The sequence below is a fragment of the Nycticebus coucang genome, chromosome 7 (assembly GCF_027406575.1).
Source record: "Nycticebus coucang isolate mNycCou1 chromosome 7, mNycCou1.pri, whole genome shotgun sequence".
Classification (NCBI taxonomy): domain Eukaryota; kingdom Metazoa; phylum Chordata; class Mammalia; order Primates; family Lorisidae; genus Nycticebus; species Nycticebus coucang.
This window is the reverse complement of record NC_069786.1, coordinates 98,428,867-98,453,929: the sequence shown is the minus strand read 5'-3', so window position 1 is coordinate 98,453,929 and position 25,063 is coordinate 98,428,867. Positions and strand designations below refer to the sequence as shown.

At 42.3% G+C, this 25,063-nt stretch overlaps 1 protein-coding gene across 12 annotated transcripts in view; it reads right to left on the bottom strand.

The window, feature by feature from the left end:
• CFLAR (CASP8 and FADD like apoptosis regulator) overlaps positions 1-25,063 on the bottom strand; it is a 59,546-nt gene that overhangs the window by 19,917 nt on the left and 14,566 nt on the right. For 11 of the 12 annotated variants that reach the window (XM_053596635.1, XM_053596632.1, XM_053596642.1 and 8 more), the window contains 7 exons: positions 20,834-21,233; positions 18,297-18,402; positions 15,846-15,981; positions 14,901-14,986; positions 8,660-8,714; positions 5,017-5,066; positions 3,216-3,297 (listed from right to left, as the gene is read on the bottom strand). In XM_053596635.1, the coding sequence (XP_053452610.1) occupies positions 3,216-3,297; positions 5,017-5,066; positions 8,660-8,714; positions 14,901-14,986; positions 15,846-15,981; positions 18,297-18,402; positions 20,834-21,183 (865 nt within the window). In that variant the 5' untranslated portion in view covers positions 21,184-21,233. The remainder of the gene's footprint in view (positions 1-3,215; positions 3,298-5,016; positions 5,067-8,659; positions 8,715-14,900; positions 14,987-15,845; positions 15,982-18,296; positions 18,403-20,833; positions 21,234-25,063) is intronic. The other variant, XM_053596641.1, reaches the window with a different exon arrangement.

The following is a 25,063-nucleotide window of genomic DNA, read 5'->3' as shown; positions in this document are numbered from 1 at the left end:
AGCTTGCTCACCTTAAAAATGGAGATACTAGTACCTGTCTTAACAGTATTACTTATGAAGATTAAATGAGACTCCACATAAAGTAATTAGCAGAGTACCTGGCACCTAGTACATTTTTTTTTTTTTTTTTTGTAGAGACAGAGTCTCACTTTATGGCCCTTGGTAGAGTGCCGTGGCCTCACACAGCTCACAGCAACCTCCAACTCCTGGGCTTAAGTGATTCTCTTGCCTCAGCCTTCCAAGCAGCTGGGACTACAGGCGCCTGCCACAACGTCCAGCTATTTTTTGGTTGCAGTTTGGCCGGGGCCGGGTTTGAACCCACCACCCTCGGTATATGGGGCTGGCACCTTACCGACTGAGCCACAGGCGCTGCCCCGTAGTACATTTTTAATAAATTATCACTGCCATACCCAAATTTGTCCCATCATGTTCCTATTTGTTTCTCTCAGAACCCTTATGTCAGATGGCAATTATCTTGCCTGCTTTTTTATTACCAGACTCTTGCACTCCTCCCAAATGTTCAACATTAACCAGATGGCAAAGTTCACTAGACAGAGGAAACCCCACATCATCGCTCTAGATGAAGTCCCTTACTGTTCAGTAGAGTAAACAGTAGAAATCTCTTTTTTACTAGAGAGAAAAGAAGAAATGAAGGGTGCTACGTCTCATAATGACCACGTTCAACCAAAGCAGGATTCCAGGCCTCGAGTCCTCAGTGAGCTATAATGGAGGAAAAGTGTGTATTCTTGTTTCTTACCCGTTGCTTAGCCCCCCAAACCCAAGGGGAGTTTGTTAAGTGGCCTCGAGGTCAGAACAGGCCTCAAGCCCTCAGTTTCCTGGTCCCTCATTTGTGTGAGATCAGGCTCCATGCACCAAGTACAAAAACATAGTGAGTTTTATTTAGTGGTTTATAACTAAAATTAAACAAACATTCCAGGCGCAGTGGCTTCACACCTGTAATGGTCATGCTTTGGGAGGTTAAGGTGGGAGGAATTTGAGACCAGCCTGAGCAACATGATGAGATTTTGTCTCTGCAAAAGAATTTTTTTTTTTTGTAGAGACAGAGTCTCACATTATGGCCTTTGGTAGACTGCCATGGCATCACACAGCTCACAGCAACCTCCAGCTCCTGGGCTTAAGCGATTCTCTTGCCTCAGCCTCCCGAGTAGCTGGGACTACAGGCGCCTGCCACAGCACCCAGCTATTTTTTTTGTTGTTGCAGTTTGGCCGGGGCTGAGTTTGAACCCGCCACCCTCGGCATATGGGGCCGGCACCCTACTCACTGAGCCACAGGCGCCGCCCAGCAAAAGAATTTTTAAAAAATTAGGCAGGCATGGTGGTGCACGCCTATAGTTCCAACTACTCAGGAGGCTGAAGCAGGAGATTTACTTGAGTACAGGGGTTTGAGGTTGCAGTGAGCTATAATCACGTCATTGTACTTGAGCCCAGGTAGCAGAGTAAGACCTTGTCTCTAAAAAATAAAAATTAATTTAATTAAATGAACACAATGAGAATGTAACATTAGCTGGCATTTAGTACATGCTTATAATGTGCCTGGCACATTGTAAGTATGAACTCACTCACTCCACCCAATTAGCCTATGAGGTAGGTCCTGTTATTAACTCACTTTACCAAAGAGAAAATAAGCCTTTAAAAAGGCTAGGAAAGTTGCCCCAGGTCACAATCTAGAACCTGGCACAGTCATGATTCAAACCACACAGTCTTATTCCAGGGCTCAACTCTCCCCACACTCTTATAATGCAGAAAAATACAAATATGCATCCAGGTCCTGCCTGCAAGATGCCCACAGCACAGCAAGAGAAGCAAGCATAGACACTGGGTTCTAGCTACAAAAATCTTAGTTGTTCAGTTCACATCACGACATAGCTTTTTAGGATTCACTTAAACAACAGATATATGTACAACCTGCACAGCAGAGAATGTTCCTGCTGATGAAAAAACTACTACAACCAAGGGTAGAGGACAATTACATAACTCTCTTAAAACTGGAAGTGACTCATTAAGAAAATACTTTCTCATTCTTACATGGGTACTAATGGCTAAAAGAAAAGGATGTGTGTCTATAGCTGAGGAAACAGCATTCGTCACATCTAACCAATAGCAGAACATGAGAAAACAGAATCATATCTGAAATCCTGGGAAATTCAGTTTCATATTTGCTAGCATGAGACTCTCTTCTCAAAATTCCCCATGATAACATTCTAAGTAAGCCTAAAGGTAGTTCTGACTCATCCTAAGAGAATGTTAAGAAGCTGCAAAACTGAAAATAGAATGATGGGTCCTCTCAAGGAAGAGGTAAATAATTAAACAGAATATCACTCCACTGATGTAGGCTCCTCTCATTGTCTTCTGATGTATTATTACCAGTGATTCAGTTTGAGTCAGGCATCTGATAACAACTGAACAAAGGAATCAATTCAGATCCAAACGGTGGTCACACAGAGGAGGAACAGACTCAGGTCAGCACCCACAGGAAAGGGCAGCAGAACTAAGTGACACATGGCTAAGACAATGGCCGAGGCCTCTCTATATGAACACGCATTTATCATATTTTTACCTTTCCCCAGGAAAGCTTCTGCAATCTATCTAAGGTGAAAGGATGGGGCATCTGATAGCATCTGAAGCCAGAATGCCTTCCTTATTATACCTGTCCCTCTAGACTCCTCCCCACCAGAACATTCGAGACAAAAAGGCAAATTAAAACTCATCAACATTCAGAGACAATGCTATATGTTCGCTAGATCCATTTCATTTTCCTCCCAACACACGGCCAGACTAATTCCTCCATGTCCACTACATTTAGGTGGTGCCATAGGACTGAGTTCTGACCCATGGAATTGGGGGTGTGTGGAAATGGTGCATATCACTTTCAGGCCCGGTCCCTAAAATCTCCTATGAGATCCTCCCTACACTCTCTCTCCCCTCATCCACCAGCCAAAGGCAGAGGACCCTGCAGAAAACTCCAAGACCTCAGAATATGATGGAGCCACTGAATGACCATAGGAAACAAAGCTCCCCCGGTCCAATCTACACTAGACTGTAACATGAGTGAGAAAAAAGACATCCACATGTTGAACCACAGATTCTCGTGGTGGTTGTTACAGCAGCTAGTATTGATTGCGCTGATGAATACCACTTGCTTGTGCCATGACCACACTGTAGGGTACCAGTTAATCTGCAGCTTCCACACCTACCTGCATTATTGCCAATGCAATCAATTATCAGGCAGACTCCTAGGGGCTTGCTCTGCATCCTGTATCTCTCTTCAGGTATGTGCTACAAAGGAAGACAGGACTGTTAAAGACTGCAGATACTGGTCTTCCTATAAGGCCCATCCATACTACCTCTACTTTTGGATTTCCTTAAGCATCCCTTGGGCAGGTGAGTCACTCAAAAGACAGCCTGAAGTTTCCCCTCACAGCTGACATTTGCCGTTAACATCAAGTTTTTCCTCTATTAAGGTAATGTGCTTCAGACAAGTTAGTTCAGTTTTTATTGAATTTTAATAAAAACTGCAACCTCTTTACCCATGCCTTAACGTAGCAGAAAAAAGAGAATTTGACACTGCTAGAAAAGATGGGTCACACATCTCCACAGTAACCTCAGGCTATACAAGTGGTATCTTTCCAAACCAGTACAAAAAGAGGCCTTCTACTGCCTTTTCTTACAGGGAAGAGGTATTAGCCGAACAAAAAGCCAGCACAAGGCAGGGATACATATTTGGCAGTCACTCAGCTGAGATGACGGGCGTTACTTAGAAGTAACCCTGCATTCCAAAGTTCGCTAATGGAATCTACATTAACATCATTCTCTTTGCTACATCCAGGGTTCCCTCTTAAATGAGTTCTCAGAAGAACACACTCTTGGCATCCCATTGTCAGAATTTTTTTTTTTTTTTTTTTTTGTAGAGACAGAGTCTCACTTACTGCCCTTACTGCCCTCACAGAGTGCCGTGGCGTCACACGGCTCACAGCAACCTCTAACTCTTGGGCTTACACGATTCTCTTGCCTCAGCCTCCCGAGCAGCTGGGACTACAGGTGCCCGCCACAACGCCCTGCTATTAGAATTTTTTTTTTTTTTTTTGAGACAAGAGTCTCACTATGTCACCCTGGGTAGAGTGCCATGGCATCACAGTTCACAGCAACCTCCAACTCTTGGGCTTAAGAAGCAATTCTCTTGTCTCAACCTCCCAAGTAGCTGGGACTACAGGCACCTGACACAATGCCCAGCTATTTTTTGGTTGTAGTTGTCATTGTTGTTTGGCAGGCCCGGGCTGGATTTGAACCCACCAGCTCCAGTGTATGTGGCTGGTGCCCTAGCCACTGAGCTACAGGTGCTGAGTCTATCAGAAAGAATTCTTTTTTTTTCTTTTTTTTTTTGAGATAGAGTTTCACTTTATTGCCCTTGGCAGAGTGCCATGGCATCACACAGCTCACAGCAACCTCCAACTCCTGGGCTTAGGCGATTCTCTCGCCTCAGTGTCCTGAGTAGCTGGGACTACACGTACCTTCCACAACACCTCGCTATTTTTTTGTTGCAGTTTGGCTGGGGCCGGGTTCAACCCGCCACCCTCAGTATATGGGGCCGGTGCCCTACCCACTGAGCCACAGACGCTACCCCAGAAAGAATTCTTAATGGACAGATTTTTTTTTTTTTTGATACAGAGTCTCACTTTGTCGCCCCTGGTAGAGTGCAAAGGCATCATAGCTCACAGCAACCTCAAACTCCAGGACTCAAGCGATTCTCTTGCCTCAGCCTCCTGAGTAGCTGGCACCCGCCACAATGCCCAGTTTTGTTTTGTTTTTTTTAAAGAGACGGGGGTCTCACTTTTGCTCAGGCTGGTCTCGAACCTGTGAGCTCAGGCACTCCACCTGCCTCAACCTCCCAGAGTGCTGGGATTACAGGCTGGACAGATAGTTTTTAAAAGAGATCAGTGTTCTCCATAGGTACCATACATACAAAGCAATACTAAATCAGATCATTTTATTCTGTACCTGAGGCAAAAAAGCTCTTGATTCCTGAATGGATGTCTTCACTGGTTCCCCTGGGGAAGGAGAGAGAAAAATCATTTATAATGCTAAAGGAGAAGTAAGCCCATCGCCCTGCTGGCTGAGTTTCTTTATAACACAACTATTCTTTTCCTCTGCTTTCTTCAACTGTCCCTTCTCTCTCCAGCTATACTTAGACCCAAGGTTCCAACCTGGCACTGAAAAACCTGACTGATGGGCGGCGCCTGTGGTTCAGTTGGTATGGCGCCGGCCCCATATACTGAGGGTGGCAGGTTCAAACCCAGCCCTGGCCGAACTGCAACAAAAAAATAGCCGGGCGTGGTGGTGGGCGCCTGTAGTCCCAGCTACTCGGGAGGCTGAGGCAGGAGAATCGCTTCCAGGAGTTGGAGGTTGCTGTGAGCTGTGTGATGCCATGGCACTCTACTGAGGGCAATAAAGTGAAACTCTTGTCTCTACAAAAAAAAAAGAAAAACCTGACTGATAAGAAAGCACAGCCCCTGTGCTACGTGGGTCTATGCAGAAAAGCTGTTTAAATAGCAACTAAAAGAAAGCTCCCTACTATCCCTTTCTCAGTGAGGACCAGGTGGCTGGTGGGTTTTTTAACTCAGTGGGGAGAATCTATTAATAATAACCTTCCCACCTAACAATACTGATAGCATATTTATGTGTGTTGAAATTGTTGTTAACACCTAAAGGGAATAACCTTTGAAAGGGAAAGCTTACGCGAATGTGTGTTTGCTAGTTATAGAACAGATGGCCAGGTTTTTATAGTCCAGTGATGCTGAGAGATCATAAAATAAAATGTCAATGTCAAGGATAGGGGACAGTGAGCCTGGCAAACATAGATGAGTCAATAGTAAATTTTGTTAGCTAAATATGACTTGATTAGCCCAGGGAGGTGGAAGAACCACCAGGCTTTTTTTGTTTTTGTTTTTTTAGAAACAGAGTCTCCCTTTGTCAACCTTGGTAGGGTGCCGCAGTGTCACAGTTCACAGCAACCTCAAGCTCTTGGGCTTAAGCGATTCTCTTGCCTCAGCCTCCCAAGTAGCTGGGACCACGGCCAGAACCACCAGTTTTGAAGCCATAAAAGGGCTGGTTCAAATCCTAGCACTATCACAGATGAGCTCTGAGATCCTGAGCAAGTTACTTTCTAGAGTCTCAGAAGTTTATGAATCACTAAACTAAGTACAGTAGTTCCTCCTTATCCATGAGGATACGCTCCAAGACTCCCAGTAGATGCGTGAAACCATAGCCAGTACCAAACCATATACGTATAGTATATAACACGTTTTATATACACATTCTTTTATTTTTTTAGAGACGGAGTCTCACTTTGTTGCCCTCAGTAGAGTACCATAGCATCACAGCTCACAACCACCTCTAGCTCTTGGGCTTAGGTGATTCTCTTGCCTCAGCCTCCCGAGTAGCTGGGACTACAGGTGCTCGCCATAACGCCTGGCTGTTTTTTTGTTGCAGTTTGGCTGGGGCCAGGTTTGAACCGGGCACCCTTGATATACAGGTCTGGCGCCCTACTCACTGAGCTACAGGCGCCGCCCTATATATGCATTCTTTTTTTTTTTTTTGTAGAGACAGAGTCTCACTTTATGGCCCTCAGTAGAGTGCCGTGGCCTCACCCAGCTCACAGCAACCTCCAACTCCTGGGTTTAAGCGATTCTCTTGCCTCAGCCTCCCGAGTAGCTGGGACTACAGGTGCCTGCCACAACGCCCGGCTATTTTTTTTTTTTTTTTGGTTACAGTTTGGCCAGGGCCGGGTTTGAACCCGCCACCCTCGGTATATGGGGCCGCGCCTTACCCACTGAGCCACAGGCGCCGCCCTATATGCATTCTTATAATAAAGTTTAATTTACAAGTTAGGTACAATAAGAGATTAAAAGCTAATAATAAAATAGAACAATTATAACAATATGCTGTAATAAAATTTATGTGAATGGGGCGGCGCCTGTGGCTCAGTCAGTAAGGCACCGGCCCCATATACCGAGGGTGGTGAGTTCGAACCCGGCCCCGGCTGAACTGCAACCAAAAAATAGCCGGGTGTTGTGGCGGCGCCTGTAGTCCCAGCTGCTCGGGAGGCTGAGGCAAGAGAATCGCTTAGGCCCAGGAGTTGGAGGTTGCTGTGAGCTGTGTGAGGCCACGGCACTCTACCGAGGGCCATAAAGTGAGACTCTGTCTCTACAAAAAAAAAAGAAAAAAAAAATTTATGTGAATGTGCTCTCTCTCAACATCCTACTGTACTGTATTACCTATTTTCCAGCCACAGTTAACTGTGGGTAAAGAAAAACTGCAGAAGGCAAAACTCTGGATTAGATAAGTTATATACTAATGTTGACCTTACCAGATTGTTGCAAAATGAGAAATAATGGGGTAGTGCCTGTAACTCAATGGGTAGGGCAATGGCCACATACAGCGGGGCTGGTGGGTTCAAACCCAGCCTGGGCCTGCTAAAACAACAATGACAACTGCAACAACAACAAAAAAATAGCCGGGCACTGTGGCGGGTGCCTGTGGTCCCAGCTACTTAGGAGGCTGAGACAAGAGAATCGCTTAAGCCCAAGACTCTGAGGTTGCTGTGAACTGTGACGCCACAGCCCTCTATTGAGGGTGATAGCTTGAGACTGTCTCAAAAAAAAAAAAAAAAAAGAGAAGTAATGTCTAAGACAAGCAAACAAAAAGGCCAATATTGGTAAGGTTTGAAGGAAATGAGCACTTTCAAATGTTAACATGGTCTAAGTTGAAATGGCCTTTTATTATTATTATTATTTTTTTTTGATAGCATCTTACTCTGTTGCCCAGGCTAGAGTGTGGTGGCATCAGACTAGCTCAACACAACCTCAAACACCTAGGCTCAAGTGATCTTCCTTTCTTAGCCTTTCAAGTAGCTGGGCTACAGGCACCTGCCACCACACCTGGCTCATTTTTCTATTTTTAGTAGACAGGTTCTCAGTCTTGCTCAGGATGGTCTCAAACTCCTGAGTTCAACGCATCCTCCTGCCTCAGCCTCCTAGAGTGTTGGGATTACAAGCATGAGCCACCATGCCAGGCCTGAAATAGCCTTTTTAAAAGACAACTGGCAATATTCTTCATTCTGCTTCTAGAAATTTATCCTAAGGAATAATAGAGAATGAGTGCAAAAATGTATGTTAAAGATATCTACTGAATGACTATTTATTTTTTTTGTTTTGTGGTTTTTGGCCGGGGCTGGGCTTGAACCCGCCACCTCCGGCATATGGGACCAGTGCCCTACTCCTTGAGCCACAGGCGCCACCTGGAATGACTATTTATAATGGCCCCAAACAAGAAACAGCCTCACTAGCTATTGGTTTAATATGGTTCATTTTCATGGCTGGAATAAAGTTTAACATGGCCTAGTTATAGCTCCATTTCGGGTATAAATGTCACATCTCTTAAAAATATAGCCAAGAGGACAAAGCTGATGGAGTAAGATGGTGTTCAAACTTAAATAAGTTAATGCCAGTGAATATATTTTAAGATCTTAGCTCCTTTTTATTTTGAGAGTTGACTTAGAAGAATACATAAAGGAAATGGCCATTTTATACTTGAATTAATAAGCATTTATAAATAATGGAAAATAAATAAAAGTTGATCTTACTTTGAGTGCCAAGTTGTTCCACAGATCTCTGTTCTTTACTTCTCCCATTCTGGAGCTTTAAATATAAAAAATAAGGTCACAAAAAAAAAAAAATAAGGTCACACTCCCTGTTAGTCTTTTCAGAGGTACACTATCTATCACACCTCTTTAAATATCTCAATAAGATTCTTACCCAGGAAAAAAATTACATCACCTTCAAGTTATCTAAAAACAATAGCAATAGCTGTTAACTCCATAAATCCCACATTATATTGCCAAAGAATAAGGCAATTCTTCTTTTAAGAAGTGAAAATACAAGGAAAATATAAATATGCTAAACTAGCAAATTAGAATGTTTCAAAACAGCTCAGTAAAACCAGATGTTATAGGATGGGATAGTAGCTATAATAGTTCCAAGTTAGGACAGGCTGTTACATGAGATGGACATTCAACTTTTAATATAGGGGTAAAGTACAGCATGATTAAGAGTAGGAGTTCTGGGCGGCGCCTGTGGCTCAAGGAGTAGGGCGCCGGTCCCATATGCCGGAGGTGGCGGGTTCAAACCCAGCCCCGGCCAAAAGAAAAAAAAAAAAAAAAGAGTAGGAGTTCTAAGCCAGACAAACCTGGCTATGAATTCTCCTGCAGCTTCCTAACTCTGTAACCTCACACAAGTTATATAACCTTTCTCTATTTACTCACCTGAAAAATGAGTATAATAATAGTACCTACCTTATAGATTTTTTTTCTGAGACAGAGTCTCATTATGTCAGCCTCAGTACAGTGCTGTGACATCATAGCTCACAGCAACCTCAAATGCTTGGACTCAAGCTATTCTCTTGCCTCAGCCTCCCAAGTAGCTGGGACTATAGGCACCCAGCACAACCAGCTATTTTCTTGTTATAGTTGTCATTGTTGTCTTAGCAGGCCCAGGCCGGGTTCGAACCTGCTAGCCCCAGTGTATGTGGCTGGCACCCTAACCACAGAGCACGGGCGCCTAAACCCCTTTTAGATTTTTTTATGAAGATAAAACGTACGCGAAGCACTCAGTGCAGTTCTGTGCACACGGACAAATGTAATAAATGTCCATTTATTGCTTTGCTATCATTGCCTAGCTACACATAAGACACAATTGGGTCCGGTTCTTGATAATCAAGAATTTTTTTTTAGAGACGGAGTCCCACTTTGTCGCCCTCAGTGGAGTGCAGTAGCATCACAGCTCACAGCAACCTCCAGCTGGTGGGCTTAGGTGATTCTCTTGCCTCAGCCTCCCTAGTAGCTGGGACTACAGGGGCCTGCCACAATGCCTGGCTATTTTTTTGTTGCAGTTTGGCCAGGGCTGGGTTCGAACTCGCCACCCTCAGTATATGGGGCCGGCGCCCTACTCACTGAGCCACAGGTGCCGCTCGATATCAATAATTTTTTATAAAACACTTCTGAGGGCTACAAGTGAGATTAATCAGAGAATGAAAGATTGAACCAACCCTTTCTCTTCTCAGATGACAGGTCCTGTATAAGGTACACATACTGTCAACCATCTGATAAGCTCAGCTTTCAAATGACAGTTCTCTTCTAAAGCTATTCCTAGCCAAAAGAGAGAAGTACACTATCTGTTAAACTGTGTCTATAGCTAAGCCTGTGTGCCTGAATTAAAGAAAAACGTTAAGTTGCTTTTTTCACTAATAACAAGTGACTCAGCCAGAAGCTAATGACAGCAGATAAAAATTGGTCCTCCACATGGACAGGTATTCACTTTGATATACAATTAAAGAGATAACTTCAAATCAAAGCTGGATTTTAAAAGCATTATATTGCAGAGTCACACAACTTTTTTACTCTATAATGTCACGGTATCCTGTATTATTTAATGCCACTGTAATTTTTTTTTTTTTTTTTTGTGGAGACAGAGTCTCACTTTATGGCCCTCAGTAGAGTGCTGTGGCCTCACACAGCTCACAGCAACCTCCAACTCCTGGGCTTAAGCGATTCTCTTGCCTCAGCCTCCCAAATAGCTGGGACTACAGGTGCTCACCACAACGCCCGGCTTTTTAATTTTTTAAAAACACTTCATGATGCATTTCTCAGAAGCCACTGGAATGTTTTAAGCATTTCTGCAGCCTGTATGAGTTATTACCTAGGTATTTGGCTCACAAATCCTATGAGAAAGTCACTGAATTCACATGTCCTAGTGCCTATTAATAATGAATAATCCAAGTCACATATTAAATACAGCAAATTTAAGGAAATTGATAATACATATCATATGGGTTCCCAGCAGGCTATTTAGCAACAAATATGCTTACCTTCATTTAAAAAACAGAAAACATAAAAATAGAAATATGGCAAGTTTTTAAGTAAGAATGACAGTATAATTTATATTAGACAACAGCAGAGAGCTCAGAAAGTCTGGATCTGAATCCTGTATCTTCTTTGTCTCACGATTTCCTACGTAGACTCAGAAGAACAAAAGCAAACGCATTTGGTTCTTGGCTGGGCGCAGTGGCTCACGCCTGTAGTCCTAGCTCTCTAGGAGGTTGAGGCAGATGTATTGCCCGAGCTCACAGGTTTGAGACCAGCCTGAGTAAGAGGGAGACCCCATCTCTAAAAATAGCTGAGCATTGTGGCAGGGGCCTGTAGTCCCAGCTACTGGGGAGGCTGAGGCAAGAGAACACTCTACTGAGGATGACAAAGTGAGACTCTGTCTCAGAAAAAACAACACATTTGGTGCTTTAAAAAAAGAAAGATAAATCTAAGCTGTGAGATGAGTAACAAATAGTTTATTAGGTATGTCACAATATAGTGGAAGAACTATGGACCTCAAACTCTTGGGCCTGAGAAATCCTCTTGCTTCAGCCTCCCAACAGCTGGGACTACAGGCATGTGCCACTGCGCCAGGCTAGTTTTTTCTATTTTTAGTAGAGATGGGGGGGGGGAGGTCCTTGCTCTTGCTCAGGCTGGTCTCAAACTCCCAAGTCCAAGCAATTCACCTACCTCGACCTCCCAGATTGCAAGGATTATAGGTGTGTCACCTTGTACAACCTTCATTACATACTTTCAAAAGTATTTATAATTTAACCATAAAATTGTACTCACCTATCTTTATATGGGGACAAGATTAAGATTATACCAAGATTTAACTTCTCAAGATAAAAGATTAACCAAAGAAGGATTCTGATAATACCTTATACTACCTACTACTAACAAAATACCCATTAAGTGATGTGACTATGTGATATGTATGTTCATGAAGAAACAAAAAACAAATAAAAACCAAAAAAAAAAACCAAACAAACACAAAAAACAAACAAAAAAAACCTTCCTAACATAACTGATGCTATTAAAAAAAGGGGGGGCACTTTTCATTTTATCACTAAATAAAAAAACTTTTTTTGCTGAAATCATTAAAATTTGCTCAGTAAAAAAGCAAACGCACAAAGAAGTAAGTACAAGGATATTTATTTTGAAGCATTACTTGTGGTAACAAAAGACTGGAAACAATATAAATGTACATTAACTAGAAGGGTTAGTTATGATACAGTTGGAAAAGCAAACCACATATGATCATTCAAAATAGTGATAATTAGAAGCAGCTCCGTATTAGTCACATGGGACAACTTTTCAGATGAGGACTTTTCAGCAGTATACAATGTGCTATCATTTATACAAGAGAAAAAGACAAGAATAAAATATCACATGTGCCTCTCTAGATGGATACAGAAGGAACTGGTTAATAATAGCTACTTCTGAGGAAATGAACTGGGGAGTTAGTATTACAGGGGTTGGAAATGTACTTTGAAAGCCAGTTTTTACATTTTGAATTTGTTGTCCACAAGCATATCCTATCTATTTTCATTTTAAAAACAGAACAGGCAAAAATATCCCCAGCTGTATACATACACACATACACCAACACATATGGAAAACAGCAGATAGGAAACACACCAAAAGGGGTGTATTTTGGGGTAGCAGGATATTGGTGATTTATTTTCCTCCTTTTTAATTTCTTTGTACTCCCCCCCATAGATGATTTATTAGCTTTGTAAACATAAGAAGTTATACATATTTTAAAATACATACATATTTATATCATAATTTTTTCAGATATTGAATAGGCTGTGAGAATAAGTATATATATCTTTGTTTGTTTTTTCTATAGGCATGGAGCCAGTAAGCATATATATATTTTTTAATTTTATTATTAAATCATAGCTGTGTACATTAATGTGATCATGCACCATACACTGGTTTTATAGACCATTTGACATATTTCATCACACTGGTTAACATAGCCTTCCTGGCATTTTCTTAGTTATTGTGTTAAGACATTTATATTCTACCTTTAGTAAGTTTCACATGTACCCTTGTAAGATGCACCGTAGGTGTAATCCCACCAATCACCCTCCCTGTGCCCATCCTCCTCCCTCCCTCCTTTCCCTCTCTCTCTTCCCCATATTCTTAGGTTATAACTGGGTTACAGCTTTCATATGAAAGCCATAAGTTAGTTTCATAGTAGGGCTGAGTACATTGGATACTTTTTCTTCCATTCTTGAGATACTTTACTAAGAAGAATATGTTCCAGCTCCATCCATGTAAACATGAAAGAGGTGAAGTCTCCAACTTTCTTTAAGGCTGCATAATATTCCATGGTGTACACAATTAATCCATTAATGGATTATTATTAATTAATATTATAATAATATTATTTATTAATATTAATTCCATGGTGTACATTATTAATCCATTCATGGATTGATGGGCACTTGGGCTTTTTCTATGACTTAGCAATTATGAACTGGGTTGCAATAAACATTCTGGTACAAATATATTTGTTATAATATGATTTTTGGTCTTCTGGGTATATACCTAGTAGAGGAATTATAGGATTGAATGGCAGATCTATTTTTAGATCTCTTAGTTCTCCAAACATCTTTCTAAAAGGAATGTATTAATTTGCATTCCCACCAGCAGTGTAGAAGTGTTCCCTTTTCTCCACATCCACACCAACATCTCTGGTCTTGGGATTTGTGATATGGATTGATCTTACTGGAGTCAGATGATATCTCAAAGTAGTTCTGATTTGCATTTCTCTGATGATTAAAGATGATGAGCATTTTTTCATATGTCTGTAGGCCGTGCGCCTGTCTTCTTCAGTGAAGTTTCTCTTCAAGTCCCTTGCCCAGCCTGCGATGGGATCACTTGTTCTTTTCTTGCTTATACGTTTGAGTTCTCTGTGGTCTGGTTATTAAAGCTTTGTCGGTGACATAACCTGCAAATATCTTCTCCCATTCTGAGGGCTGTCTGCTTGCTTTACTTACTGTGTTCTTGGCTGTGAAGAAGCTTTTTAGTTTGATCAGGTCCCAGTAGTGTATTTTTGAAGCTGCTTCAATTGCCCGGGGGGTCCTCCTCATAAAATATTCGCCCAGACCGATTTCTTCAAGAGTTTTCCCTGCACTCTCTTCTAGTATTTTTATAGTTTCATGTCTTAAGTTTAAATCTTTAATCCAGTGAGAGTCTATCTTAGTTAATGGTGAAAGGTGTGGGTCCAGTTTCAGTCTTCTACAGGTCGCCAGACAGTTCACCCAGCACCATTTATTAAATAGGGAATCTTTTCCCCACTGAATGTTTTTAATTGGCTTGTCAAAGATCAAATAACGGTAAGTAGCTGGGTTCATCTTTTGGTTCTCTATTCTGTTCCATATATCTACCTCTCTGTTTTTGTGCCAGTACCATGCTGTTTTGATCACTATCGATTTATAGTATAGTCTGAGGTCCAGTAGCGTGATTCCTCCTGCTTTGTTTTTATTTCTGAGTAATGTCTTGGCTATTCGAGGTTTTTTCTGATTCCATATAAAATGAAGCATTATTTTTTCAAGATCATTAAAGTATGACAGTGGAGCTTTAATAGGGATTGCATTAGAATTGTATATTGCTTTGGGTAATATGGACATTTTAACAATGTTGATTCTTCCCAGCCATGAGCATGGTATGTTTTCCATTTGTTAACATTTTCAGCTATTTCTTTTCTTAGAGTTTCATAGTTCTCGTTATAGAGATCTTTCACGTCCTTTGTTAGATAAACTCCCAAATATTTCATCTTCTTTGGCACTACTGTGAATGGAATAGAGTCCTTAACTGTTTTTTCAGCTTGACTATTGTTGGTATATATAAAGGCTACCGATTAATGAATGTTGATCAGTAAGTATATTTTTGTTAAAGTTCTGAAACCAATTCATGCTGGGATTTCACACATTTGCTCCAGACTCACCCTGAAGTTATAGGAAGGTTCCTTGGGACTCACATTTGTGAGAGATGCTTCGAGAGCATTTTTATAACTTGTCTCTGGTCTTTGAGCTATAAACACAGAAGAGAGGTACTGAGTTAAGATTTATAAATTATTATCAAATAAATCTTTAACAGTGGCTTAGTCTCAGGTCAATAACCATCTTTCAAAATACCCTAAACTTTCCAGCCATCTTACTGAATTAAAAATATCAGATCAGAAGACTCTTTCACCAACCATCATTAAGAATGGACTAAAAATGATACTCCTTTTCTTGACCTAGATGAGTCATTTAGAGTGTATGGGGGTGGAGGAGTGCTCTGTAGCTCAGTAGGGTCTCAGCCATGCCCTGGAGGTGGTGACACTCTGGTGGCAGTGAACTGTCAGCAGAGCCAACACTGAGGCTGAATCTCAAAAACAATGGAAAATGGGGGTTGTTGACGGAGAAGGCCAGTGAGTCTGACCCCCTTTATCAAGGAGAAATTGAAGGTGCACTTTTCCATGAGGTTTTGTGAAAATTGGAACATACTCAGGGCCACTCTGGGATCTAGTGACATTATCCAGAGTTGGAGGGTGGATGTCAGGCCAAATACTAGAGCCAGGCAGTAGGGTCCAGCATATACTCAAAAGCCCTGAATAGCCACAGTTCTACCAGCCTGCGTAGAAAATGGGGGTGCAGATTCTTCCTTGAAGGCCAGAATGTGAAGAACTACTTGGCAACATTGTGCAGAAGTCATGAGTACAAGACGATGGAGTCAGCAGATCTGGAATATCAAGGAGATGATGGCATATGATCTCTAGCCACAAGTAGAGGGGCTGTGGCCATTCAGGTTCTGTTCCATCCACTTACCCCACAAATAAATGCCTGCCAACCATATCTACTGTGTACAGGGTACTTGCTTTAGACCATTGACAGGCCAAAATTCTTACCAGACTGCTTGTACTTCTGGATTTTTGTCTTCAGGTCTATTCTGTGAATGTTCTTTAGGCATTTTTCTAATAAGTCCAACTGATCTGGAGCAACCAGATTGAGTTTCTCCAATTCAACCACAAGATCCAAGAAACTCTAAGAAAATCAACAAGAAACAAATGTCAATAGAGCTAATAAGCTCCCAATGCAAACCCCAGACCCAGGAAAGAAAACGTGTCAAGAAGAGCTCCTTTAGTGACCTTCAGTGACCCTAAGCCAGACATCTCTGTCATGAGCAAATCAGACTCCTGAATTTTACTCAGAACAGAGGGGGTGGTAAACGTCTTGGTCATCAACCTGCTCCCGGGTGGAGAGAGACACATGTGCCTTGTTGTGTCATCAAGGAGGACCGTGAAAGAGCAATCCTAAAAATAAAGCCTCCGGAGTTTGTTCGCTCACCAAAAGCCAGGATGATGTTAAACTGAAAAACTCTAAGAGCTTCCCTGAAAAGGGGAAAGAGGAGGCTGGTGGGAAAGTTTTAGGAGAAAAATCTCAGGGATACAGTTTTAAAGTTCCTAAAATACTTTAATCAATGCCTGACATTTTAACTCATTGTTGGAATGAAGCTATAGAGGTTTTAGAGAGGTGAAATTACAAAGTTTCAGTATTTTCCCTTGGAATTGTGAAAGAACTATACTTTAGAAACAGCGTCACCTTTGGTTTTATTTCCTTTGCATGTAACGCTTGAGTTTTTTGTTCCTGTTTTGTTTTCTTGAGACAGAGTGTCCCCAGGCAGAGCACGGTGGCATCATCATAGCTCACAGCAGTCCTCCCACCTCAGCCTCCTGAGTACCTGGGACTACAGGCATCTGCCACCATGCCTGGCTAATTTGTCCATATTTAGTGGAGATGGGGGTCTCCCACTTGCTCAGGGTGGTCTCAAAACTCCTGAGCTTGAGCAATCTACCTGTCTCACCCTCCCAGAGTGCTAAGATTACAGACATGAGCCACCAAATTTGGTTGTTGATGTGCTATCTTTATTTCTAAAAATAATAATCATAATTAAACATATATAAATGGCTAAGAGAGAATTAGGAGAAACCAAAAAAAGCTATTTTTCACTTTCTCTTTCATTTTTCACTTGATGGTAGGAGCATACAGTTGCTCCATATTTTCAGATTTCAGAAATGTAACTAAGATCATTAAAGGAACATGAGGAAATTCTTTTTTTTTTTTTTTTTTTTGTAGAGACAGAGTCTCACCTTATGGCCCTCGGTAGAGTGCCGTGGCCTCACACAGCTCACAGCAACCTCCAACTCCTGGGCCCAAGCGATTCTCTTGCCTCAGCCTCCCGAGAAGCTGGGACTACAGGCGCCCGCCACAACGCCCGGCTATTTTTTTGGTTGCAGTCTGGCCGGGGCCGGGTCTGAACCCACCACCTCGGTACATGGGGCCGGCGCCTTACCGACTGAGCCACAGGCGCCGCCCAAACATGAGGAAATTCTTGAGCAATGACTTAGTAGAGTCTTTAGAGGCAGGCCAACCACTTTTAGGACCTACTGCCATATGCTATAGACTTAAACATTTCTTGGCCTTCCCTAAGTGAGCAGTAACATGTAGGGCATGTAGGGCCAGGTGGAAATTAAATACTCTTCCAACGATCACAACATCCCTGAGATCTTCACCTCTTACCTGGTTTTCGACCCCAAATCTCTACTTTTTCCAATTTCCCAATATATTAGTCACACGTACCTTCCCTCCCCCCACTTCCACATGTATCCTAGAGAGCTCCACACTGGCCTTGAACTTCCTGAGGAGAAACAGCAACAGGAAAGCATGGACTAGCACTTCCTACTTGTCTGTACTCAACACATGTATATGGGACTTCCTACCCCACCCCACCATCTGTCAAACCAGGTAAGAAACTGATATATAAGCCAAACCTATGAATTTTAAGAAATAAGGATAGGGCGGCGCCTGTGGCTCAGTGAGTAGGGCGTCGGCCCCATATGCCGAGGGTGGCGGGTTCAAACCCAGCCCCGGACAAACTGCAACAACAATAAAAAATAGCCGGGCATTGTGGCGGGCACCTGTAGTCCCAGCTGCTCGGGAGGCTGAGGCAAGAGAATCGCCTAAGCCCAAGAGTTAGAGGTTGCTGTGAGCCGTGTGACGCCATGGCACTCTACCTGAGGGCGGTACAGTGAGACTCTGTCTCTACAAAAAAAAAGAAGTAAGGATAAAATCCAAGAATGAAAGAAACACTCCAGGCAACACCAGAAGATATCATCCTATTTATTCTTGATTCATAAACCAATTCTCTTCCCATCCATGCTATCAAAAAACCATCTCAGATGTCTGATTCCCACTAACACGGCAGCAGACTCCTTGCTTCCCTCTCTCTACACAATAAGGAGCAGCCCCCAACTTCCGACAGGCTTTTGGGGCCATGAACCATGAAAAAGAAAACTTACCTTCTCCTTGGATATCTTGCCTCGGCCTGTGTAATCCTTCATGAGGAAAATTAATGAGGATACATCTGATTTATCCAAATCCTCACCAATCTCTGCCATGAGCACCCTGTAAACCAGACATGTTTCTTTAGTTAAATGCTGACATGTGCCCTAAGGAGAATTCCAAGAGCCCAGGCCTCCCCTACACCAATAACTGGTTAAGAGATTAGTTCTTTTCTGCCAAAGAGCTGTTATAAAATTTAAAAAAAAAAAGGAAAAGAAGAAGAAAAAAAACCATACCAGTGTTTGCCCCCATCTGAATGTATCCCTCTCCCATAAAACAGAAAGCCTAGATCACCCCAGGAAGAGATATTCCCATTCTTAAAAATGGAAACTCATCCTTTCCTCTGTTTTCAACAGATGATACCTTCCTTGCTAACTAACACCTTCTAAATAAATACATAAATAAATAAAATAAATAAAACGGCTTCTGAAAACTCAAGAGAATGGAAACTTTCCTAAAGAATCCCCTAGCTCCCCAAGTTACAGTGACATGAGTTAAGAACCCAAATGACTAATATAAAAGACAGAAATAGCATTCAAAATTGTCTTGTCTTTTCTAGTGAAAAGCTCTCAGGTGTTGATCCGGGGACCATACTTTTAGTCATAAGATGGAAAGGAAAAAAATACCTGGGACATCCCAGTGCACTTCTGCATTTAAAGGGGATAGGTGTCTTTGTCTAGAAAACTCCTCCTGACTTACTCATCTCTGCTCCAGTTGGATCTACAACCACATTTTTTTTTTAGGGAAATACACTCCGAAGACCAACCACTGCACTTTATCAGGGCTCCTAGGATCCCTCGTGGTTTGCATTTTTACCATCCCCTGTCATCAAGGTCATTTCCCAGGTTAGATTCTCAGATTCCTGAGGATAGGCGATTCATTTATTTCGCCCTAGAGCTTAGCAAAATACTTGGCACATGCCAATACACATCAAAGATGATGAATAAATCTAGCACTCCCCTTCAATTGCCCAGCCTCTCTTCCCAGAAGGCCCGATGGCTAATTTCCACTCACTACAGCAAGAAAACAGGAAATGGAGAAAGTGCTCTAACCCTTGCAGTGAAACCCAGTCAGTGCTTCCCCAAAAGTCTGAAGATTACTGACATTCTAACTGATGGTTGGAGAGGTGGAAGATGGTCAAGAATAACAACAATTATCATCCCTTGCATCTGTAGAGTACTTCAGTTTTTTTTGTTGTTGTTGTTTTGTTTTTTTGAGACAGACTCTCACTTTGTCGCCCTTGGTAGAGTGCTGTGGCATCATGGCTCACAGCAACCTCCAGCTCTTGGGCTTAGGCGATTCTCTTGCCTCAGCCTCCCAAGTAGTTGGGACTACAGGCACCTGCCACAACGCCTGGCTATTTTTTTTTGTTGTTGCAGTTTCGCAGGGCCGGGTTCAAATCCACCACCCTGGGTATATGGGGCCGGCACCCTACTCACTGAGCCACAGGCACCGCCTGTACTTCACAGTTTTAAAAGTCCTTCACATTGTAAATTATCACAATTGATGCTTACAGTAACCTTGTGAAATTAGGCATTGTTATCCTTCACTATATAAGGAGGAAAACGGAGGTCCAGCCACCATTACTGATTGGCCCAGCCTGCCTAGTCCACAACTGGTAGGTCTGAGGCTTGAAACTGGTCTTCCAAACCCAAGCCTCTTATACTTTCCAAAGCCCATATTGCTTTCAACTCTCTTTAGTATATTTCTTGATAATACACATCATCTCTAAATATACATCACTGGTATAAGAGAAGGCCAGTGGTCTGGAGAAAAAGGAAACACCAATTTAAGATTACAAATTCTTTTCCTTTCCCCAGAAACTCAGCCTTTCCAGTGGTTTCTGTTGCCCTTTCAACCTCTAAGTATTGTGTGAAGAAAAAAGAACTCAAAGCCTGTCTGAACTAAAGGGGACTCCAGTGGCTGTTCCCTCTTTGAACTAAAGGGGGCTTAGAGGTGGTTAAATGCAGAGTGTCAACTGGGCTCCCCAGATCTTCTGAGGACAGGAACCACAGGAAGGGAGCCCACCCTGATAAACTTCCTAGGCAGGGGAAGGACTGCTGGGGATTCCGAAAAGCTGATGGAGTTCTGCAATAATAGGAAGATTACTGTCACAGCTGTTATTACCTTTCTTGGTACTGGAAGTTGTCAAAAACCAACGTCATAGAAATCAGCCAGTTAGTGCCACTGCAGAAATCACACTGTCAGAGGCTGGCAAGAATTACTACCTCTTAGTTCCTATCTTTCTTCATTTCTCCTCATTCTGTCCTTCCAGCAGACACATACCAGCTGACATATACACCCTTCTGCTTTCATATGATCCCCATCACTGTAAGCAAGTATGTTTTAAGAATAGAAAGAGTTCAAAGGCATGAAGTGACATCACATGGGGAGAGAGGAAAGGGGCTGCCTGCTTGCTGCCCTCCTTTCTATCACACAGTAGACGCCCCCCACTCCCACCTCCATCCCGCCCTGAGAGGAGCTGAGGAGTTACCTATAGTCTGAAACAAGGTGAGGATGCCTGCGCAAGAGGGCCTCCACTGCCGCTCTGTCCAACTTCAAGATCCGCTTGAGCAGGTCAAAGCGCCTCACTCTGTAGAGCAGCTCAGCCAGGCCTGTGTCAGACAGCTGACCTCTCTCCCTCAAAATATCCAGAAGGTCCCTGACATTCGGCGGAATCACATCTGCAGCAACATCCCGGCACAAAAAAAGAAGCATCTCCTTCTCGTCTTTGTCAAGTGCCTCTTCGACCTGATGGATAACCTCAGCAGACATCCCGCACAGGGTCATGTCAAGGAACCGCAATAATAAAACTCCCAGCCAGTCAACAGATACCAATTTCATTTCTGAGGGCTTTCTTCATTTCTCTCAGAATCCTTTCCGATGGAGTAGTGCTGTGGTTAAAAGGTAATTGTTTTTTAAAACCTCTTATCAAGGTAACTTATACCTAAGAGTTAAAGTACAGGCTCTCTCCTTTTGCTGGTCTTTCTAACCTGGGGGATTCAATCTTGTTAGTAAAGTAACTCCACAAAAAGAGATCCTCAGTAGACATTGCCAAAACCCAGACTAATCCAAAAACCAAGAGAGACAGAGAAGAAAAACCTCTATGTTAAAGAAAATGAAACCAGAGACAAAAGTACCTAAAAAAAAAAAAAAATCCTGTATGCTTATTTACAGTTCATTAGAATGCAAAGCATGGTAAGGGAAAATCACACAGAGGGGAGATAATGACTAAAGGGCAACAAATGCCCTTAGTGGAAGAAAGGAGGAAAAGCCCAGGGACTAGAAATTAGATCAGAGAAACTTGTGTCATGGGGTTAATTCCCACTGTCAGGGTCCCACTTGTGTCATAGGGGTTTTAACTCCCACTGTTGGTGACCTCACCCATGTGGGCTTGAACAGAGACCTTCTCCGCAGTGTGCTATAAATAATGGAGAAAAGAGGTTTCTGTCCCCACGTCACCCCTTTTTTCCAGTTGTCTTCCTACTTCACAACCCTTCACTCACACATGTAAGCAGAAGCCTCTGCTGAAATCCCCCCAGAGCCCAAGCCACAACTTCCTTGTGAATGCTCACAGGCCCTGACAGCACCTGAACAAAGACTTTGTCAAGCTATGATCAAGTCTTCAGACTCTGAGCCAGTGGAAGCACCAGAGGTCCCCTGACTCTCAGGACACTGTCACACGGCAGCAGTTGCCCTCTGCATTCCTGATGGTCTCAGTGGAAGGAAGTGGAAAAGAAGATTGGGAGGGGGTCCTCAAGCCTAGAGTGGGGCTTGGGTGGGAGGAGTGAGGAGCTCAAGCCATGGGTGCGTTCTTAACTTCTTCCATTGGAACTCAACATATTTTCTTTCAAAATTTCTAAGTGGCAATTACTGTATACTCAGAAGTTTTATTTTTATTTTTTTTCTGAGACACAGTCTCAAAATGTCACCCTGGGTAGAGTGCGTGGCATTATAGCTCACAGCAACCTCCAACTCTTGGGCTCAAGCAATCCTCTTGCCTCAGTTTTTTTATTTTTAGTAGAGATGGGGGTCTCAATTTTTGCTCAGGCTGATCTCAAACTTGTGAGCTCAAGCAATACACCCACTTCGGCCTCCTAGAGTGCTGGGATTACAGGCCTGAGTTACCATGTCCAGCTACTCATAAGTTTTATAGCTTTTATATTCTATCACTTCTTATCTCTGGGCCAGTACCTTCTCTGCTCCTATAAACATTTAAGGTTAAAACCTAATCTTATTGGGCAGCACCTGTGGCTCAGTGAGTAGGGTGCCAGCCCCATATACCGAGGGTGGTGGGTTCAAACCCAGTCCCGGCCAAACTGCAACAAAAAATGGCCGGGCGTTGTGGCAGGCACCTGTAGTCCCAACTACTCGGGAGGCTGAGGCAAGAGAATCTCCTAAACCCAGGAGTTGGAGGTTGCTGTGGGCTGTGATGCCATGGCACTCTACCGAGGGTGATAAAATGAGACCATCTCTAAAAAACAAACAAACAAACAAAAAAAAAAACACCTAATCTTATCAAAAAATAATTGGAAACACAAGTCAATTGTAAGTTACTAACAGTTGCTTTGTATTTATATACAAGTATATTTAAATGTAGGTCACTATGAAAGTATTGAGACATACTGTGTTATGGTCTATTATTTCACTTCCAAGAAACACAGTCGATAAGATTCTTATTCACCTATGCAGTTTCCACTTGCTTGGCTTATTATTGCTGGGAAAGCTGCATTTGTTTCTGTCCATGTAGATTTTATGTTTCTTGATTTTTGTGTATCTCAAAACTTATCTCAAAACTTTTGTAATGACCCACATATGTTTTCTAGCTATTTAATGAAAGGAGCACTGAATCTATTTTACATACTTATACAATATCAATCTACAAAAGATTTGAGGCATCTTACAATGAAATGCATAAGTAGCCTCGGTGCCTACAGCTCAAGCGGCTAAGGCACCAGCCACATACACCTGAGCTGGTGGGTTCGAATCCAGCCTGGGCCTGCCAAACAACAATGACAACTATAACCAAAAAAAAAAAAAAAAATAGCCGGGTGTTGTGGCAGGTACCTGTAGTCCCAGCTACTTGGGAAGCTGAGGCAAGAGAATCACTTAAGCCCAGGAGTTAGAGGTTCCTGTGAGCTGTGATGTCACAGCACTCTACCCAGGGTGACAGCTTAAGGCTCTGTCACAAAAAAAAAAAAGAAAGAAAGAAATGCATTAAGTAGAAAACATTTATATGAGAACAAGGGGAAAAATTAGATTCAAAATTTGAAATAGGGTAGAAAGATAGAGAATACAATGCAAATAATATGCATGGGGTAAAAAAGCCTAAATTTGTCCCTGAGCTTCCTGGCAGTGAAAGCAAAAAGGGATACTTGGGAGGGTAAATAGTTCTTACTGCCAAAGCAAAGAAAAACAAAACAGATTCTTATAGGGGACACAGTTTCCTGGCGTTTCAGTGTTCCCAGTCACAGGAACTATTAATGAGTTCTTTAGTGTCTGAAAGTACTCAAGTTCCATTTAAAGCAATTAAATTTCTTTTTTTTCTTTTTTTTGAGACAGAGTCTCACTATGTTGCCCTCAGTAGAGTGCCGTAGCATCACAGCTCACAGCAACCTCAAACTCTTGGGTTCAAGCGATTCTCCTGCCTCAGCCTCCCAAGTAGCTGAGACTACAGGCACCCACCACAACGCCCAGCTATTTATTGTTGTGGTTGTTGTTGTCATTGCTGTTTAGCAATGACAGGCTGGCGCCCTCACCAATGAGCCTGGGTGCCGAGCCAAAATTATTAAGGGCTGGCAAATTTTTTTGGTTTTGTTTTTCGTTTAGCAGACCTGGCTGGGTTTGAACCTGCCATCCCCAGTGCATAGGGCCAGTGCTCTAACCATTGCGCAACAGGTGCCCAGCCTAATTATCTCAGTAAAAAAAAAAAAAAAATACATTTATTATTAAATGTAATAACATGACAATTTTTTAAGTTATTTTTGAGACAGAGTCTTACTATGTTGTCCTTGGTAGAGTGCTATGGCGTCACAGCTCATAGCAACCTCAAACTCTTGGGCTTAAGTGATTCTCTTGCCTCAGCCTCCGTAAGTAGCTATGACTACGGCCACCTGCCACAATGCCCAGCTTTTTTTTGTTATAATTGTCATTGTTGTTTAGCAGGCCCAGGCTGGGTTCCAACCTGCCAGCCATGGTGTATGTGGCCAGCACCCTAGCTGCTGAGCTACAGAAGACAAGCAAAGTATTTTATTTTAAAATAGATCATTCATACTTTTCACATTAGCCTTCCCAAAGCCAATATAAATAGGTGAGCTCTTACTAAAAACATTAATAGATGTTTTCCCTAAGGTATAATTACTAATAAGTATTGCTGTGGCCATGCCAATCCCCTGCCCATTCATCCAAACTTGACTTAAATATGATTTGTAAATAACTAGAGCAGCGGTTCTCAACCTGTGGGTTACGATCCACAGGAATTGTATTAAAGGGCTGTGGCATTTGGAAGGTTGAAACCCACTGAAAATAAAATTTTCTCAAATGATTATTCAATGGAAATGGAAAAATTGGTACTCAGATTACTTTAATATTTTTAATCTGAAAAATAAATACTAATTTGGTGTCCTGGCAAGCCAAAATCTATACTCTACTTATATGTTAATGGTGCTTTATTCTAACCACCAGTTTCCGTGAAAATAAGTAAATACAAAAATAAAATCATTAC